At 37.9% G+C, this 17,984-nt stretch overlaps 1 protein-coding gene and 2 non-coding genes across 3 annotated transcripts in view; 2 read left to right on the plus strand and 1 right to left on the minus strand.

Annotated features, from left to right (window-relative positions):
* The window catches only part of TTC27 (tetratricopeptide repeat domain 27), a 187,106-nt gene that overhangs the window by 143,855 nt on the left and 25,267 nt on the right, over positions 1 to 17,984 (minus strand). Inside the window, exons 6-9 of the mRNA XM_045447193.1 lie at positions 16,260 to 16,424; positions 13,487 to 13,620; positions 4,944 to 5,056; positions 1,422 to 1,488 (exon numbers count right to left, since the gene is read on the minus strand). Coding sequence (XP_045303149.1) covers positions 1,422 to 1,488; positions 4,944 to 5,056; positions 13,487 to 13,620; positions 16,260 to 16,424 — 479 coding nt within the window. The remainder of the gene's footprint in view (positions 1 to 1,421; positions 1,489 to 4,943; positions 5,057 to 13,486; positions 13,621 to 16,259; positions 16,425 to 17,984) is intronic.
* Positions 16,539 to 16,678, plus strand: LOC123581786. The gene has a single exon (XR_006704015.1). It is a non-coding gene; the product is annotated as a small Cajal body-specific RNA 17 (non-coding RNA).
* Positions 16,758 to 16,842, plus strand: LOC123581770. The gene has a single exon (XR_006704000.1). It is a non-coding gene; the product is annotated as a small Cajal body-specific RNA 18 (non-coding RNA).

Genomic DNA, 17,984 nt, shown 5'->3' on the forward strand with positions numbered 1-17,984 from the left:
TCCCTTACCCCGCTCTATAGGTCTCCAGAGAACATCTGTTAAATATATTATTTCTCTCTTTGTATATTATATATTTCCCCCACAAGAATGTAAATAGATGTAAACTCCAAGAGGGAAAGACTTTGTTGACACTGTATCCCCAGTGGCCAGCACAATGCCTGACATAGATTCAGTATTCAACAGAGATTAGCTAAATAAATAGGAAACACAGAATCATTTTTAAATAAGTCTTTTAAAAAAGTGTTTAACACTTTACTTGTCAAATTCCTTATAGCATATGTGGTGAATAAACAGGGACATTTCCACATAGTTACCTACACATAGATACACTATCATCATAAACACCAAAGACTTCTCAGAATGCTTAAGTGAGAAAAGAAAGCAGGCCCCCAGAGGCCTCAAAGGATGTACATCCCATCAGTTCCAAGACCTTATGCAGGAAACAGTAACTTGCAAAATGTACATGACAATACAAAGTAAGCTAGCTTTCTACCAGATAAAAGTACTTCATTTTTGCCTTATCTGAAAAATAACAAAGAAAAAAACATCAGAATTCTCACTTGATTCTAACTAGGATAATAAAAATGCCTTTGAAAAAATTATCTTAAGTAATTTGTGCTCATCAAAGACATGCGTTATCTTTTTATCCATAAAGCTAAGAAGACACCAAGTGACCCTTTGGTCTACGACTTTTCTGTTCTTGAAAATCCTTCTTTGATCTCAAAACCTCAAACATCTCTATTACTGGATCTTTTCTTTTCACTGACATTCTTCTCTGACTGTGGTCTTTATCTATCAGCTTTATTTTCTTATACCCCATTCCCTCCTTAATTCCCCGTAATGAGAGAGACTACATGATATTCCACAGGACCCGTCCAGGAGATAAGCAATGCACTAATTATCAGTGCCCACGGCCTCTCACTGCTCTACGGTGTGGAAGGCTGACCAGCACCTCGTGCCCTGGACACTGCCTCCCTCCTTGTCCTCTATAACCTACACCCTCCTGGCTCTGCTCCTCACTGTCTGATGTCCTCTTGCTCATCCCATCCATGCAGGCATCACCCTCAGTTTTAGACAAAAGAGTTGCATACTATAGTAGCTTTGCGGTGAGGATTCAAACTCTTGTTCTGTCACTTCATTTATTCATTCAACATTTATTGAGCACCTATTAGGCGCTGGGATCAAACAATGAACAAGACATATTTGGTCACTGCCCTCAAATCCAAGCAAGTACAAAGGAAAATGCTTGTGTTTAAATCAACAGCAAGATAGATGTGGTTTGGAAACTAAAATGATGAGGTTTTATCCCCTTAACTTCCTTAAGTGGCAGTGTTTCAACAGGAGCAATCTGAGGCAAGAATACATCAGAAGCCCTAAAACATACAAGGGAAAAATTAAACGGAAAGGACGACATTACTCACTGATGTAAATGCCAGCAGCTCCTCTTCAGTTAACTTATGCACTGGGTTATTCTTTTGGAAATTTGTGCTTTAAATTAAAAAAAAAAAAAAAAAAAAGCAAATTAATTTTAAAATGCATGTTGTAACTAATGACACCGAATTTTTAAAAAGGCAACGTAAAGTGTATATATTTCAAAGCACATATTGTAATATTGTATCATGTACAAATATAGATATGAGTGTGCCAAAGATAAGTATGACAGTAAATAATGTAATAAGCAAGTATGTAGTAAAATGCTAACAAATAAAATGTGGCTGGTGTACTAAATGTCAACATAAGTTTTTTTACTGGGGGAAAGCAATCTAATCTGTGCCAGGTCACAAAGAAAATGAAAAGAATTAACGTGGCACCAGCTCCTATTTATCAAACTCAGGCCAAAAAAATTAAAATATTACTGTAACCATTAGGCAAAAATTAGAGAAAGGCTGTCAAAGAGACAGAACAATGGGAATATTTAGATCCTGCTGATCCAAGTACAATTTGACAGGATGATTTTGTTAAACAATTTAGCACTATCTTGTAAAGCAAACTTTCATATATCCTTAACTCAATAATTCCATCCTAGGTATAGAGCCCAGAGAAATTCCTGAATAGGTGTACCGGAACCATACACACAAATATCCGTAGTAAAATTGTGTATGATAGGAAAAAATCTTGAAACAATCCAAACGTCCAAAAGGAGACTGATAAACAGAGAAATATTCACCCAAAGGGATGCTGTAATGCGAAGTAAATTGTAGTTACATATAAAACATGAATGAATCATAAAATCAGAATATTGAGAGAAAAAACAATCACAGAAGACTACATATAGTAAGATACCATTTTCATAAAGCTCAGAAACCAACAACATGAAACAATCGACTTAGAAGTATAAAAACAGGTGGGGTGTCTGGGTGGCTCAGTCGGTTGAGCATCTGACTTCAGCTCAGGTCATGATCTTGCGGTCCGTGAGTTCGAGCCCCACGTCGGGCTCTGTGCTGACAGCTCAGAACCTGGAGCCTGTTTCAGATTCTGTGTCTCCCTCTATCTCTCTGCCCCTCCCCCGCTCATGCTCTGTCTCTCTCTGTCAAAAATAAATAAACGTTAAAAAAATTAAAAAAAAAAAGAAGTATAAAAACATGTGAATAGATATATTTTTTGAAAAGGCAAGAGGGGCGCCTGGGTGGCTCAGTCAGTTAAGCGTCTGACTTCAGCTAAGGTCATGATCTCACAGTTCGTGAGTTTGAGCCTGCATCAGGCTCTGTGCTGACAGCTCAGAACCCAAAGCCTGCTTCAGATTCTATGTCTCCCTCTCTCTCTGCCCCTCTCCCACTCGTGCTCTGTCTCTCTCTGTCTCTCAGAAATGCATAAACATTTACAAAAAAAAATTTTTTTTCTTTTTTTTTTTTTTTTTATTATATGAAATTTATTGTCAAATTGGTTTCCTTACAACACCCAGTGCTCATCCCAAAATTTTTTTTAAGAAAATGACAAATGCAAAATTAAGGAGAGTGGTTACCTTTTTTAAAAATTCAAGTATAATTAATATACAGTGTTATAGAAGTTTCAGGTATACAATATAACAATTCAACAATTCTACATATTTCTCAATGCCCACAAAGATAAATCTACTCTCAGGGTGCCTGGGTAAGCACCCAATTCTTGATTTCAGCTCAGGTCATAATCTCACAGTTGTGGGATCGAGCCCCACACTGGGGCTCCGTGCTGGCCATGGAGCCTGCTTGGGATTCTCCCCATTCCTCTCCACCCCTCCCCTGTTCACGTGCACTCTCTCTCAAAAAAACAAAACCTCTAAAAGAAGATTAGTTTACTCTTAACCCCCTTTATCTATTTCACCTATCTCCCCATCCCACCTCCTCTGTGGCAAGCACCAGCTTGTTCTCTGTATTTAAGAGTCTGGTTTTTCATTTGTCTCTTTTTTCCTAGCCCCACTGCTTCACCAATCAACCATCTATAAGAATTCACCTTCTCTGTGTTTCCTTTCTAAACCAACCCAGCCCACTGCAACGTCCAAGTCACTTTTCCATAGAGGTAATGACCATGGGGATCAGATAGAGATCAGGCGGTATAACAAAATCGCTGTTTACAACCCCCAAGGGAATTCAGTTCATGTAGATGTCCTGGCTCATTTATAAACCGCATCAGGTGCTCCAAGATTCAAAACATAACTAAGTAGTTTCTACCAAACAGGGAAGATTCAAGTTGCCTATGAAATCCACTCAGCACTTTTAGCTCTTCCATCAATATTGTATTTGGAGGAAAAAAACAGTATTTTAGAACAAGCATTTTCTTTGTCTTTTAGTCCCCTCTCAACTGTGAAGCTTAATTCATTGTACCTAAAGCTCAATTGACAGAATGCCTGGGAATATGTATACTTTGCTTGATTTAATTTTCTGATAAGTCGACAATCATGAATTTGCCAAAATGATGTTTTAAGAAACTGCATAGAGGAGAACTCAAAACTTAGGGTCAGTAAAACCTGGATATTCAAGCCTTCACTGCTGCTTTGTAATTCTGAGCAAGTCAGTCAGCCATTTAAACCCACTTTCCCCTCTGAAAAATGGAGAAGAGTAACAAACTCTAGGGTCACTAGAACATTAAGAGGGGGTAATGTGGGAAGTACATGGTGTAATTCCTACATGGTATTGGTGTACTATTTGCTCACAAGTACATGGTGAACTATTTGCTCACAAATAGTTGCTATTTATATTATTTATATACTAAGAATCATCACGAATTGGACAATGTTTCATAGTAAGCATAAATTCTGTCAGTGGAATCAAATAATGTGATAGGACAAGTGCTGTGGGCTTAGAAGCACAGCTGTGTGTGTGTGTGATCCCTTTCACCCTAACTAACAAGAGGAATGGAGGGCGGCATTCAACTTGTGCATAAATGAAATCCTACTGTCAGTGGAAAAGAAGTAAAATGCTATGAGGTGGTCACAAAAGAGTAAGTTCTACTGAGTGAAAAGACTTTTTTTTTTTTTTTTTTTTTTACAAGCCTGCTTGGGATTCTCTCTCTCTCCCTCTCTCTGCCCCTTCCCATGGAGGGCGCTCTCTCCCTCAAAATAAATAAATAAACATAAAAAATTAAAAAAAAAAAGAATTCTATCCTTCAGAATGTAAATATCCTCAAAGGTCAAATTAGTCATTCTCAACTCTCCTAAATACTTTATTAAAAGTTTATTTCTAGCGAAAGCTAATCAAAGATATTTTACTTATGAAGGAAAAGAGAAGGATAAGTACACTAATTTAAAGGAGATTCCCGAAATTCCTAATCTCTAACCCTTTACTTGGTTGCCCAGTGGAGACCACTGGTGGTTTAGTGGTAACTGATTGCCCCACTATTCTCGGTCCTTATAAGCATTATAAGATTCCCTATTCGTCCAGAACAACTGAGTCCTGGAATAGTCTTTCTCAACACAAGAGAAACAATATGCGAAGTGTTCAAAGTACCCAAGTAAGTAACTGACTTACCAGATTCCAAGGACAACAGCAAGCTCTTCAGCACACAGGTCAGTCATCTGAAACTGTTCACAATCTGCTAACTTAATCTCATTTAGAACAGTGTCATCATTGAGTTCAAGATTCTGGTGCAATACAAAAGAAAATATTTAGACCAAAAATTAAATTTGATTCATTCAATACACTGTATGCAACTGATTACTAAGGAGGGATAACTTACCTTTTTGTTTAAAGATTATACAATGTCTACATATGGTCAATAGGCTTTTTCTTGTGAAACACATATTTAGAGATAATTTAGTACGTAGAAAGAGAGGACATGCCATCTAAACCTCAGGAATGCACTGACAATATCAGTAATAGGAAACAACAGCTATCATTCATTGAGCCCAGTAGGCAAAAGCCCCTCCACTGATCCACCAGGATTTAAAACCAGATCTTTCCATACCCTGCTCTAAATTCTAATCTAAAACATCCACTCCCAACTCTGTTTCTCAACAGGATCTAGAATAACCAAAACAATTTGAAAAAGAATAAAATCTGAGGACTTAGGGGGCTTTGATAGAGTACCTGATTTCAAGAATTACTACAAAGCCAAGACAGCGTGGTACTGGCATGAAGATAGACATACACATGAAAGGAATCAAATAGAGTCCATAACTTTAGACCCACATATGGTCAAATGAGTTTTAACAAAGGTGCCTAGGGTGATTCAACACAGGAAAAGTCTTTTCAAAAAAACATGGCGGAACAACTGGATATCCATTTGGAAAGAAATGACCCTTCACTCTTATCCCATACCAACACAAAAATTAAACCCAAATTGATCACAGACCTTAATGCAGAAGCTAATACTGAAAAAACTAGAAGAAATCAGAGGAAAAAAGCTTTGCAGTGCTGGGCTAGGTAAGTAGTCCTTAATTAGAACATACAAAAAAAACCTGAACCATCAGAGAAAAAAACTTACTAAATTGAACTTCATCAAATTAAAAACTTCTGTTTTTTGAAAACATTGTTAAGAAAATGAAAAGCCAAGCTACAGACTCAGAATATATTCAAAAAACAAATATCTGAAAAGAGACTGGTATGCAGAGAGTATGGAGAACTCTTACAACTCAAAAAGAAGATAAACAACCCAATATAAAAGTAGACAATAGATTTCTACAGGTACTTCATAAAGGAAGGTGGCCAATAAGCACACAAAAAGATCCCTGACAACAGTAGTCAAGAGGAAATACTAATTTAAAACAATGAAAATAACAAATGTTGACAAGGATCTAGAGCAATGAGAACTTTCACACAGTATTGGTAGAAATTTAAAATGGTGTTCAACCAAAGAAAATATTTTGCCAACTTCTTATAAAAAAAACAAACAAACATATATTTACTATAGGAGCTATCAATTCCACTCTAAGTGGTTACCATGAGAAATGAAAACATGTCCACACAAAGACATATATAAATAAATGTTCATAAGCCCAATGGTTTGGGCTGTAATCGCCCAAACCAGAAACAACTCAAATGTCTGTCAATAAACAGATAAAAGAAAAACTATACTATATCCATCCAATGGAATTCTTTTTTATTTATTTATTTATTTATTTATTTATTTATTTATTTTTATAATATATGAAATTTATTGTCAAATTGGTTTCCATAAAACACCCAGTGCTCATCCCAAAAGGTGCCCTCCTCAATACCCATCACCCACCCTCTCCTCCCTCCCACCCCCCATCAACCCTCAGTTTGTTCTCAGTTTTTAACAGTCTCTTATGCTTTGGCTCTCTCCCACTCTAACCTCTTTTTTTTTTTTTTCTTTTTTTCTCCCCCTCCCCCATGGGTTCCTGTTAAGTTTCTCAGGATCCACATAAGAGTGAAACCATATGGTATCTGTCTTTCTCTGTATGGCTTATTTCACTTAGCATCACACTCTCCAGTTCCATCCACGTTGCTACAAAAGGCCATATTTCATTTTTTCTCATTGCCACGTAGTATTCCATTGTGTATATAAACCACAATTTCTTTATCCATTCATCAGTTGATGGACATTTAGGCTCTTTCCATAATTTGGCTATTGTTGAGAGTGCTGCTATGAACATTGGGGTACAAGTGCCCCGATGCATCAGTACTCCTGTATCCCTTGGATAAATTCCTAGCAGTGCTATTGCTGGGTCATAGGGTAGGTCTATTTTTAATTTTCTGAGGAACCTCCACACTGCTTTCCAGAGCGGCATCCAATGGAATTCTAATCAGCAATAAAAAGGAACTACTGCCACAGGTAGCCATATAGGTAAATCTCAAAAACATGCTCAACAAAAGAGGCCAGATACAAAAAAGTTCATGTAAAATTCTAGAAAAGGCAAACTATCAGGGTGTCTGGGTGGCTCAGCTGGTTAAGTGTCCGACTCTGGCTCAGGTCATGATCTCATGGTTTGTGGATTCAAGCACTGCATCAGGCTCTGTGCTGACAGCTCAGAGCCTGAAGCCTGCTTCAGATTCTGTCTCCCTGTCTTTCTGTCCCTCCCCAGCTCATGCTCTGTCTCAAAAATAAACATTTAAAAATTTTTTATTAAAAAAAAAAAAAAAAAGAAAAAGCAATCTATCTCTAGTCACAGTAAACAGATCTATGACTGTTTAGGGCCACTGAGGTGGGGGATTAACTGCAAAGGGGCATGATGGAACTTTCTAGGGTAATGAAACATACATTGACTATAATGGCTAGATATATGTATTTGTCAAATGCCATCAAACTGAATGGGTTTAATCTCATCAATTAAAATGGATCAACTTTTGGATAGAAGTTCTATTTCAAAAAAATTGATTTAAAAAATGAATTGTCAAAAAAACGTAAAACCACAATGGGATCTCTCTATACACACACACAACACACTAGAATACCAAAATTCAGAAGACTGACAATACCAAGCATTTGCAACTGGCACTCTCATACACTGATGTTTGGAATATAAAACAGTACAACCATTTTGGAAAAACAGTTTGGCAATTTCTCATCAAGTTAAGAACACACCACACAATCCAACCATTCCAATCCTAGGCATTTACCAAAGAGAATTAAAAACATATGTTCACACAAAGACTTACACACAAATGTTTCAAGCAGCTTTATTCATAAGAGCCAAAAATTAGAAACAGTTCAACTGTCTACCAACAGGTAAATGGATAATCACATTGTCCTCTGATGGACCTAAGTTTGCATCCATGCATTAAGAAGATATGGTACAGGGTACCTGGGTGGCTCAGTGGGTTAAGCATGTGACTCTGGCTCAGGTCATGATCTCATGGTTTGTGAGTTCGAATCCCACGTCAGGCTCTCTGCAGTCAGCACAGGGCCCACTCCAGATCCTCTGTCTCCCTCTCTCTCTGCCCCTCTCCCACTCTCTCAAAAATAAAAAATAAACATTAAAAGAAAAGAAGAAGATATGGTACATAATGGAATATTATTCAGCCATAAAAAAAAAAAAACAAGGAAATCCTGCCAATGGTGACAATTTGGATGGACTTTGAAGGTATTATGCTAACTTAAGTAAGAGAAAGATACATACTGTATGATCTCACTTATACGTAGAATCTAAAAATAAATAAATAAATAAATAAATAAATAAATAAATAAATAAATAAATAAACAAACAAAACTCATAGAGAAAGAGATCAGATCTGTAGTTACCAGGGGCAAAGAGTGGGGGAAGGGGAATTGGAGGAAGACAGTCAAAAGCTACAGACCTCCAGTTACAAAACGAATAAGTACTAAGAATGTGATGTATGACCTGATGTGATGTATGCTGTGTGACAGGAAAGCTGTTAAGACAGTAGATCCTAAGAAGAAATTTTTTTCCCTTTTTTCTGTTTTTTCTTTTCTTTTCAACCATATGAGAAGATAGATGTTAGCTGAACCTACTGTGGTAATCATTTCATTTCACAATTTATGCAAACCCAACCATTATGCTGAACACCTTAAACTTATCCAGTGACACGCCAATTATTTCTCAGTAAAACTGGGGAAAAAAGAGAATTGCTACAACTTAAAAAAACATTATGCTAAGGGAAAGAAACCAGACACAAAAGAGTCATACTGTATGATTCCATTTATTTGAAATTCTAGGAAAAGCAGCTCTAATCTGTGACAGAAAGCAGACCAGTGGGAGGGAAAGTGACTGACTGCAGAGAAGTATAAGCGACTTTTTGGTGTAATGGAAATGACTCTGTATTTTTATTATGGTGGTGGCTCTATGGGGTCTATTTTTCAAAATGCAAAATGTACATTTAAAATAAAATAGGCACACTTTATTTAAGTCTTCCTTTTCTAATTCAATGAAAGCACCTAAAACTAGGAGCTAAACAGACCAGAAAGCTGGACTGTCTATGGCTAAGAGGTCAACTTCTTAACTCGTAACCTTTTCCCTAGTAAGCAGTAAGTCTGCCCAAAACACAGCCCAGAGGAACACCTTTCCTTGTCTAGCCTCAAAATCACCCTAACGGTGGGTCTGTCTCTACCTACAGGGTTTCAAGAAAAGAGTACGGCAACACCAACAACTGCTGATGGGAGGAACACAGACACTTAGGCGACTGCTCAGAATCAGTTGAAAAAGTGGCTCTTCCTCCCGGAATGGGCACCCTTCAAAGGCAGGGCTGGCGGGTGCACAGCACACCCTGGTGGCCATCATTTTCAAGACAGGCCTTTCAGAATTTAAAAAATAGAACTACATACATAATTTTAAATTTTCTAGCAGCCACACTTAAAAAAAGTAAAAAAGTAAAAAAAAAAAAAAAAAAAAAAAAGCATATGATTTAACCTAATACATCAAAAATACTATTCCTGTAATTTGTGTCAAGAGAAAATTATTGGACATCATACATTCTTTTTTTCATACAGTCTATGAAATCTGATGTGTCTTTTACACGTCAGCATATCTCAGTTTGAACCAACCAACTTTCCAGTGATTAATAATCACATGTGGCTGATGGCTACCATATTGGTCTATGTAGCACTACAGTATCCCAAAATTCTCATCTTATTACATCACTATAGGGTTATATTAATCTACTTAATAACACACAATGTTTTGTTTTCTGTTTTTTTCTTAAAATTTTATTTTTAAGTAATCTCCACACCCAACACAAGGCTTAAACTCACAACCTCGAGATCAAGAGTCACATGCTCTACTGACTGAGCCAGACAGGCGCTCCTAATACACAATGTTTTTAACACACCCATACAGTACCTTTATAAATCTAATCTGATCCTTTAACAAAGCGTGATGTGGAAAAAACAAATGAGGAAACTAAGTATTTTGTAACTGTACCAGATTCTCATCCCAGGCTAGACAATAAGGAAGGGACAGGGACCAAGTCTCCTCCACCATCCCAGGACTCCTTCCCATCCACCACAGAAGACCTGAGATATGTCAGAGTTGGCCACACGGCATTATTTGTCAGACACAAACAAGTAATCAGTTTTGATCTTCATTCAAAATTCTCTATGTTCCTATTTAGCTCTTCTAAAATTAAAATGGGTTGGCTGTTGGGGTACCTGGGTGGCTCAGTCGGCTGAACATCCAACTCTTGATTTCGGCTCAGGTCATGATCCCAGAGAGCTGGGATCAAGCTCCACATTTGGCTCTGTACTGACAGCACAGAGCCTGCTTGGGATTCTCTCTCTCATGCTTTCTCTCTGCTCCTCCCCCACTCATTCTCATTCTCTCTCTCTCTCTCTCTCTCTCTCTCTCTCTCTCTCTCTCAAAGAAAAAAAAATGTTTTAATGGGTCGGCTGCCGTACGTACTTACCTAACCATTCTGCAAGTCCCAAATTTAGAGTATTGTTCCGCCCCAGTACCATTTGTACCTCATAACATTCTACCTAACCAAGAAATTAGCACATAATTTATCTCCAATATGTGAGACATACCATACGTAGCATTTAATATATATTTCTTATTAGTGATGCTAATCATGTATGCATTTTTGTTTTTTGTGAATACACAATTGAACAACTAAGAACAGGGAGTGTGTCTTTAATCTGCACATTGGGGATGCTCCTAACTGTTGGTGATCTCCAATGGCTTGAATCTATATAATTCCCCAGTAATAACAGATTAAGACTCTAGAAAGGCCCACAGGGAAATATGCTCCTCACTGACAATAAAATTACTGTTTCCTCAATTCTGAGATACACATTTTCACACTGTAACATTTCCAATCAAGATATATTTTGCAACGACTAAAACTGATGTAATAACGTTCCTTTTTTCCCCAAAGAGTGGTTATCAAAAAGATAGTGTATTTTATAATCTAATAGTGTCCTTCACATAAGGAAATAGGATATGTAATTAAACAAGCAATTCTATCTTCTGTTCTTAAGTATAAAGCTGTTCCTATGTAACCAATACATACATCACATAATTTGTACCTTACTCCTTTAAGTAGTAATTAATGAAAACCATAAGGTTATCTGAATGTATTTTACTTCAAATATTAAAGATTCAGTAAATTCTATATTAAATTGTGCATCATTTTTTTGCATTCCTAATAACAGTCATCATATCCTTATCCTGTTTATCATCACAGGAGACAATTTTTTTTTTTTTTTTTTTTTTTTTTATGTTGAGAGGGACAGAGAGCAGGGGAGGGACAGAGAGAGGGGGAGAGAAAGAGAATATCACTGTCAGCACAGAGCCCGATGTGGGGCTCGAACCCTCGAACCATGAGATCATGACCTGAGCCGAAATCAAGAGTCAGACGCTTAACCAAGTGAGCCAACTATGCGCCCCCAGAAGACAATTTTGAATAAGAGAACTCCACATTAAAAATAAAATAAAATAAAATAAAATAAACAACAATGGATTACTGAATTAAATGCATGGATTGCAGAATTAAATCTCTATTCATTGATGCTATGCTGTGGCTTAAAGATCAGGATTACGGCGGTTAATCTAAGATTTAGAGAAGGATTTGGTTTACATCAAAAGGTTTAAAAAAAAAAAGAAAAAAAGAAAAATAAAGGCTTAAAGGGGAGACTCCAGACATGCAAGGAGGCCAAGGAATGAAGCAGGTAACAGCACAGTGTTCCCGGACCAGCATCAACACAGCAGTACAAGCCCTCCTTCACTATGGCTCAACCTATGTGGGGAAGTATAGGCAGCACCCTATGTAATCTTATCCCTGAGTTTCTACATCTTTTCCTTACCTCCCTCCTTCTCCTCTTAGAATCAATACCTGTTCTTCCCTAGATATCTTGAATGCAAACAAGACAGTGCTTGGAGTAAGCCCAGGAGGTATACAATATGTCATCAAAGGTTTTCCTTAGGATTCCTGACTGCTGCCACTCTCCCTTCCCATCCCTAGCCCCTACTCTTGGCATTATTTTCAGTACAGAATAGAATTTTGGTGTTCAAAGTACCCAAGAAAAATGTGCTTGTAGGCTCTAAAATGAAGAGCAGGGCTTCAAAGACAGTAACATCAAGCAAAGGACTACCAAAAATGTTGGCCTGGGATTTCTGCAATAAAAAAATATAAATGCTAATGATTTCTGTGGAAGGAGATGGAAAGGCATCTAAACAGGTAAAGTGACCAAGAGCCATAAATTTATTTATTTGGGGGGGGTAAATTTCTTTATTATCTGAAAACAAGAGTAGTTACTATTTAAATTTTCCTTTTGTGTTAGGGGTCAGACTGCATGAGACCATCAGCTGTCACTGTCAATCACCATAACACCCCCCCCACCACCTTTTGCTTTTAGCTCTTTTCACTTCCCAGGGATTCCTTGTGTCCCAATCAAGCTTTGTCACAAGCTCTTGGATCTTAACCCAAGGCATTTTGTACCTTCTTAGCTTTGAAAGATTGACCACTAAGTTCTCCAACTTATTATCCTGCTGAGAGCCATAAAATTAAGCTACAAGAAAAGAGAATGCATGGGGTCCCTAGCTGGCTCAGTCAGTAGAGCAGGTGACTCTTGATCTCAGGGGTATAGGTTCGAGCCCCTGTTGCATGTAGAGATTACTTAAAAATAAAATCTTTAAACAAAAAAAAAAAAAAGAGAGAATGCATTAGCCAGGTAAAGAAAAAGATACTAAGGCAGTAACCAGCCCAATAATGACAGAGTAACAAAGGATCAGAACACTGATAAAAAGGTATTCTTATCATCTGTTTATATATTTTAAAGAGGAAGTCTAAGAAATTTCATATCTCTTAATATTTAAAAATATCCACAGAAGGTGAAAGTTAAGACAACAAATATGGTAGCAGCTAGAAAAATAGACTCTACTCAGTTCATCCTTTGAATTCTTTCAAGGGTAATAGAAACTAACTGCATTGCTAATTCCTATTACTGAGGTCTAAGAAAAAAAATAACATTTTATCTCTACTTAAGGGTAAAAAAGGCCTAGCCACAGGTTTGTTTTTTAAAACCCCAGCCACCCTGAAACAGCTCGAAAAGGGACAAAATGAAGCCTCTTCCCAACCCATTCAGTGTTTCTACAAAACTCACCTACTGACACTGTCAGATTTGGATGTTAATTCAATTAACTTTTGATCCGACTCACCCTGGTTAAATGTTCCTGAGGAGTGGGTGCGGGACTGAACTCACAGTATGAAAAGACATCCCCTTTCCTTCTCACATCTAGAATAAGTTGTGCCACGTAATTTTCCTGGAACCGTGTTCTCTTCCCCAAAGCACCTGAAAAAAGCATATTAAATTGTATCTACTGATTTGTCAATTAGATCTACTGTACAATCATGAAAAGTAGTATTTTCAGGGGGGGAGGGGAAAAAAAAGTAGTATTTTCAGAGTGCTTTAAAGTTTGTAAGGTATTTTCTCCATTTCACATTTTAAAAAATCCTGAGGCCCAGTGATGATTTTAAAACTACTTATAAAATTATAAAGCCAGGGGTGGGAGATAAAAATTAATAATACTAAAAATTAAAATAGAATTATAAAGCCAATAAGCTATGTGGCCAGAACTCAAACCCAAGATTTACGCCACTGGATTACACATACCTACTTTTGCATCAAACTACCTCCTTCCTCAAAAAAGTGTCATGGGGGCAACTAGGTGGCTCAGTCAGTTAATCATCCGAGTCTTAATTTTGGCTCAGGTCATGATCTCACAGTTCGTGAGATAGAGAGCCTCACTTCCGGCTCTGGGATGACAGCGCAGAACCTGCTTGGGATTCTCCCTTTCCCTCTGCTCCTCCCCCACTCTTTCCAGCTCTCAAAATAAATAAATAAACATTTAAAGAAAAAAAGTGTCATTGGTAGAAGGATTATCAGCATCGTCATATAACAAATGAAAAAACAGAGGTTCTGAGGTGCAGTCGCTTGCTTAAAATCACAGGGATTATCAGTATCAGAGCCAGAGCTTAAAGCCAGGGTCTCCAGGTTCTAAATCCCACAGTCTATCTTTCCATGATTCTATCTGGCTTCATTTAACACCAACATTTTTTCCATTTTGTATCTGAAATACCTTGCTACAAGAATAGCTTTAATAGAAGCAACAGTCCTATTATCCATTCTCTGGCAAGCTTCAGATTATAAAGACCCTTGACCGTAATGACCCGTCTAAGAAGTCTAGATTTTATCCTGCAATGAATCTGGCCCTTTACACATGTTACACAAAAATAGCTACTGAGACAGCCTAACACAGCTCACTTTTTTATAGAAAGGCTACAGTTAAATGGAAAAAAATAATAATCTGATTCCCATTTTATATTTGTGAGTACCACATTTGTTTTTTTTTTAAGTTCTTCACTCTTAACTTGGAAAAAATATGAGGAACTAGCTAGTAAATATACCAGCAGTTATAGGCGACTATACAGAATACCGTGCCATTAGTTTTTAAATAGCCCAAGAAAAGCCCCCTAGGGCTGAAACATTTAAAAACATAATCTCTGAAACTAACCTCACAAGTTATATTATATATAACTATATTCTCAAATACAGACAAGACTCCAACTTACATATGGCCATCGTTCCAAAAGTTATAAGCTAGATATTTAATAATTTTCCCCATACAAACAATGTAATAAAAGATGGCTAAGATCCCAGACCAGGCCACAGTCATATTTAACTCATAATGTATTTGAAAGATTTTATTGACAAGACCAGCTCAATAAGAAACATAGAAAAAAATTTTTTAACGTTTATTCATTTTTGAGAAAGAGAGACAGAGTGCAAGTGGGGGGTGGGGCAAAGAGAGAGAGGGAGACACAGAATCCGAAGCAGGCTCCAGGCTCTGAGCCTTCAGCACAGAGCCCGACGCGGGGCTCGAACTCATGGACCGCGAGATCGTGACCTGAGCCGAAGTCGGCCGCTTAACCGACTGAGCCACCCAGGCGCCCCGAGAGCTTACTTTTTAAAAACAAGTTCATTTGTATACTACCTGGCTGCTGTACATTACTAACATGTATCTAACCAGACTAGAAAATAGAGGAAATCTCCAGGAATAAAGAAAAGATTTCATTCCTAATTTGTTCTAAAACTATGAACTTTGAAAACATTTTTTAACGTTTATTTATTTATTTATTTATTTATTTTTGAGAGAGAGACAGAGTGCGAGCAGGGGAGGGGCAGAGACGGAGACTCAGAACAGGAAGAAGGCTCCAGGCTCTGAGCTGTCAGCACAGAGCCCCACACAGGGCTTGAACTCATGGACCATGAGATCATGATGTGAGCTGAAGTCAGACCTCAACCGACTAAAGCCACCCAGGCACCCCTAAAACTGAAATTTTTTATTTTTAATGTTTATTTATTTTTGAGAGAGAGAGAGAGAGAGACAGAGTGCAAGCAGTGGAGGGAAAGACAGAGAGGGAGACACAGAATCTGAAACAGGCTCCACACTCTGAGTTGTGAGCACAGAGCCTGACGCGGGGCTTGAACCCACAAACCGTGAGATCATGACCTGAGCCAAAGTCAAATGCTCAACCAACTGAGCCACCCAAGTGCCGAATTTTTACAATAAAATCTTGGGGTGCCTGGGTGGTTCAGTTGTTTAAGCATCCAACTCTTGGTCTCAGCTCAGATCATGATCTCAGGGTCATGAAGTCCCACATCAGACTCTGCTCTGAACGTGCAGCCTCCTCAAGATTGTCTTTCTCTCTCTCCCTCACTCTGCCCCTCTCACACTCGCACTCTGTCTCTCTCTAAAATTAAAAGAGAAATAAATAATGAAATAAAATAAAATCTTTAAAATCTATTTTTATAAAGCAAAGAACAGAACATAAAAAATCAAATACAACCAAACAAGACAGCCAAACTGCCAATGTAATAGTTTCATCATGAAAATAAATTAATAACCCACAAAAAGGAACAAGTCTTACCTGTCAAATCAATTTGTAATTTGCTGATGTCTTTAGCAATGTGGAACTGATCCTTTGCTTTTGCATATTCATAATAATATAAAAATATATATGCACATTCCAGATGGAACTGAATAGCCAAATACAGACCGGAATCATCTACAAACAGATTTTCTTGTTTCGTCACTGAAAGACATGAGATGAAACATTAAAAACTATGATGAGTTGGCAGGCAGGGGCAGGGGGAATTGGGGAGGTTGGCATCTGAGGGAGTGTAGTAAGTGTCTTAGGGCAGGGACGCCCCGGAGTCCCCGATTTAGCCGCTCATGAGCTCGTGGTATTTTCCTTATATGATCAGGCTCCATTGCTGGTGATGCCACTAGCCTGGACCCTGAAAAGATTATGAAAATGTGTCTGGCGAAGTGGGGCTGGGGACCGGGGGCCGGGAGAATAGGGGCAGCATGTAGGCTGGAGATGATGGAGCTTTAGGAAGGCCTCTGCCGCTGTAAGTGTGAGCCCTGGTCAATGATGACGTGACCACTGCACAATCTGAGTTCTAGGAACCAGGTGATGGAGTGTGTGCTGAGAGCTGACTGTGAGACTTGGTGGGGGGGGGGGGGGGGGGGGACTATGATGAAAATAACAATCTATGATTAAATAATAAAATGAGTAAAATGTTGAGCCCACAGTATGTGAAGTATACATTTGCATATTCCCTGCTCTTAAAGATGAGGAACGCGGATATAAAAATAGTTCACAGCTAGCATTCTCTCAGCACTCACATGTTGCAAGAACAAAGCTAAGGACATTGCATACATCCATCCTTTATTCCACAGGATCCTAGGAAATACAATTTATAAACCTGCTCTAATTTTAGACTGCTTGTCTTACTCATGCTATAAAAGAATATGGCAATGCAAGGTGAAGATACAAAGTACCAAATGAATCTACAAATAAACATCACAGAAAATCTAATGAAGAGCTCAGCTTACAGACTGTTTGCCTCATAATGAATGTAGAAATTCTCCCTTCAAAGGAGAAAGACACACATAGATACAGATGACTATATGAATACCAAATAGAGAATGAATATTGGCTTAGCAGTCAGATTAGGATTTATTTCTCTGAATACTGTAGCTGAATAGACGGGAGGATAATAACCTGATAACAAGGTGTCTGGAACAAAATGACTGTCAAAATTAATCATATATAATAAAGAGGCTAGTTGACACACACCAGAGCGCAGGGGGTGTCCACAGGTCACCTGAGCCATACCTCTACACCACCCCTGACAAACTACCCCTCACAAAGGCTTCCAGTAGTGGGTTAGTCAGCATTCCACAAGAATTAATGCATAAGTAATGTTAAAATAATATTAACACTGTACCTTAATTGTACTTCAATTAAAAAAAATAATTTTAGGGGCATCTGGCTGACTCAGTTAGTGGAGCAGGTGACTCTTGATGTCTGGGTTGTGAGTTCCAGCCCCACTTTGGGGGTAGAGATTACTTAATAAACTTAAAAAAAAAAAGATTTTTAAAATATTTTAAAGAATTAATGCATAATAAATGAATAGAAAATACACTTCCAGTGTCCAAAGATGGAGAATCAGTTTTCTATTATTCAAGCTGAAAGGGAAGTGATACATACTGAATGCCATCTCAGCCTAGTACTAGGTATATATTGTGTTATAATTCTCACAATGATGTCTTTGAGGCTGACACTATACTATCCCCACTTAATTCA

This window comes from Leopardus geoffroyi, chromosome A3 (genome assembly GCF_018350155.1).
Source record: "Leopardus geoffroyi isolate Oge1 chromosome A3, O.geoffroyi_Oge1_pat1.0, whole genome shotgun sequence".
Taxonomy (NCBI): domain Eukaryota; kingdom Metazoa; phylum Chordata; class Mammalia; order Carnivora; family Felidae; genus Leopardus; species Leopardus geoffroyi.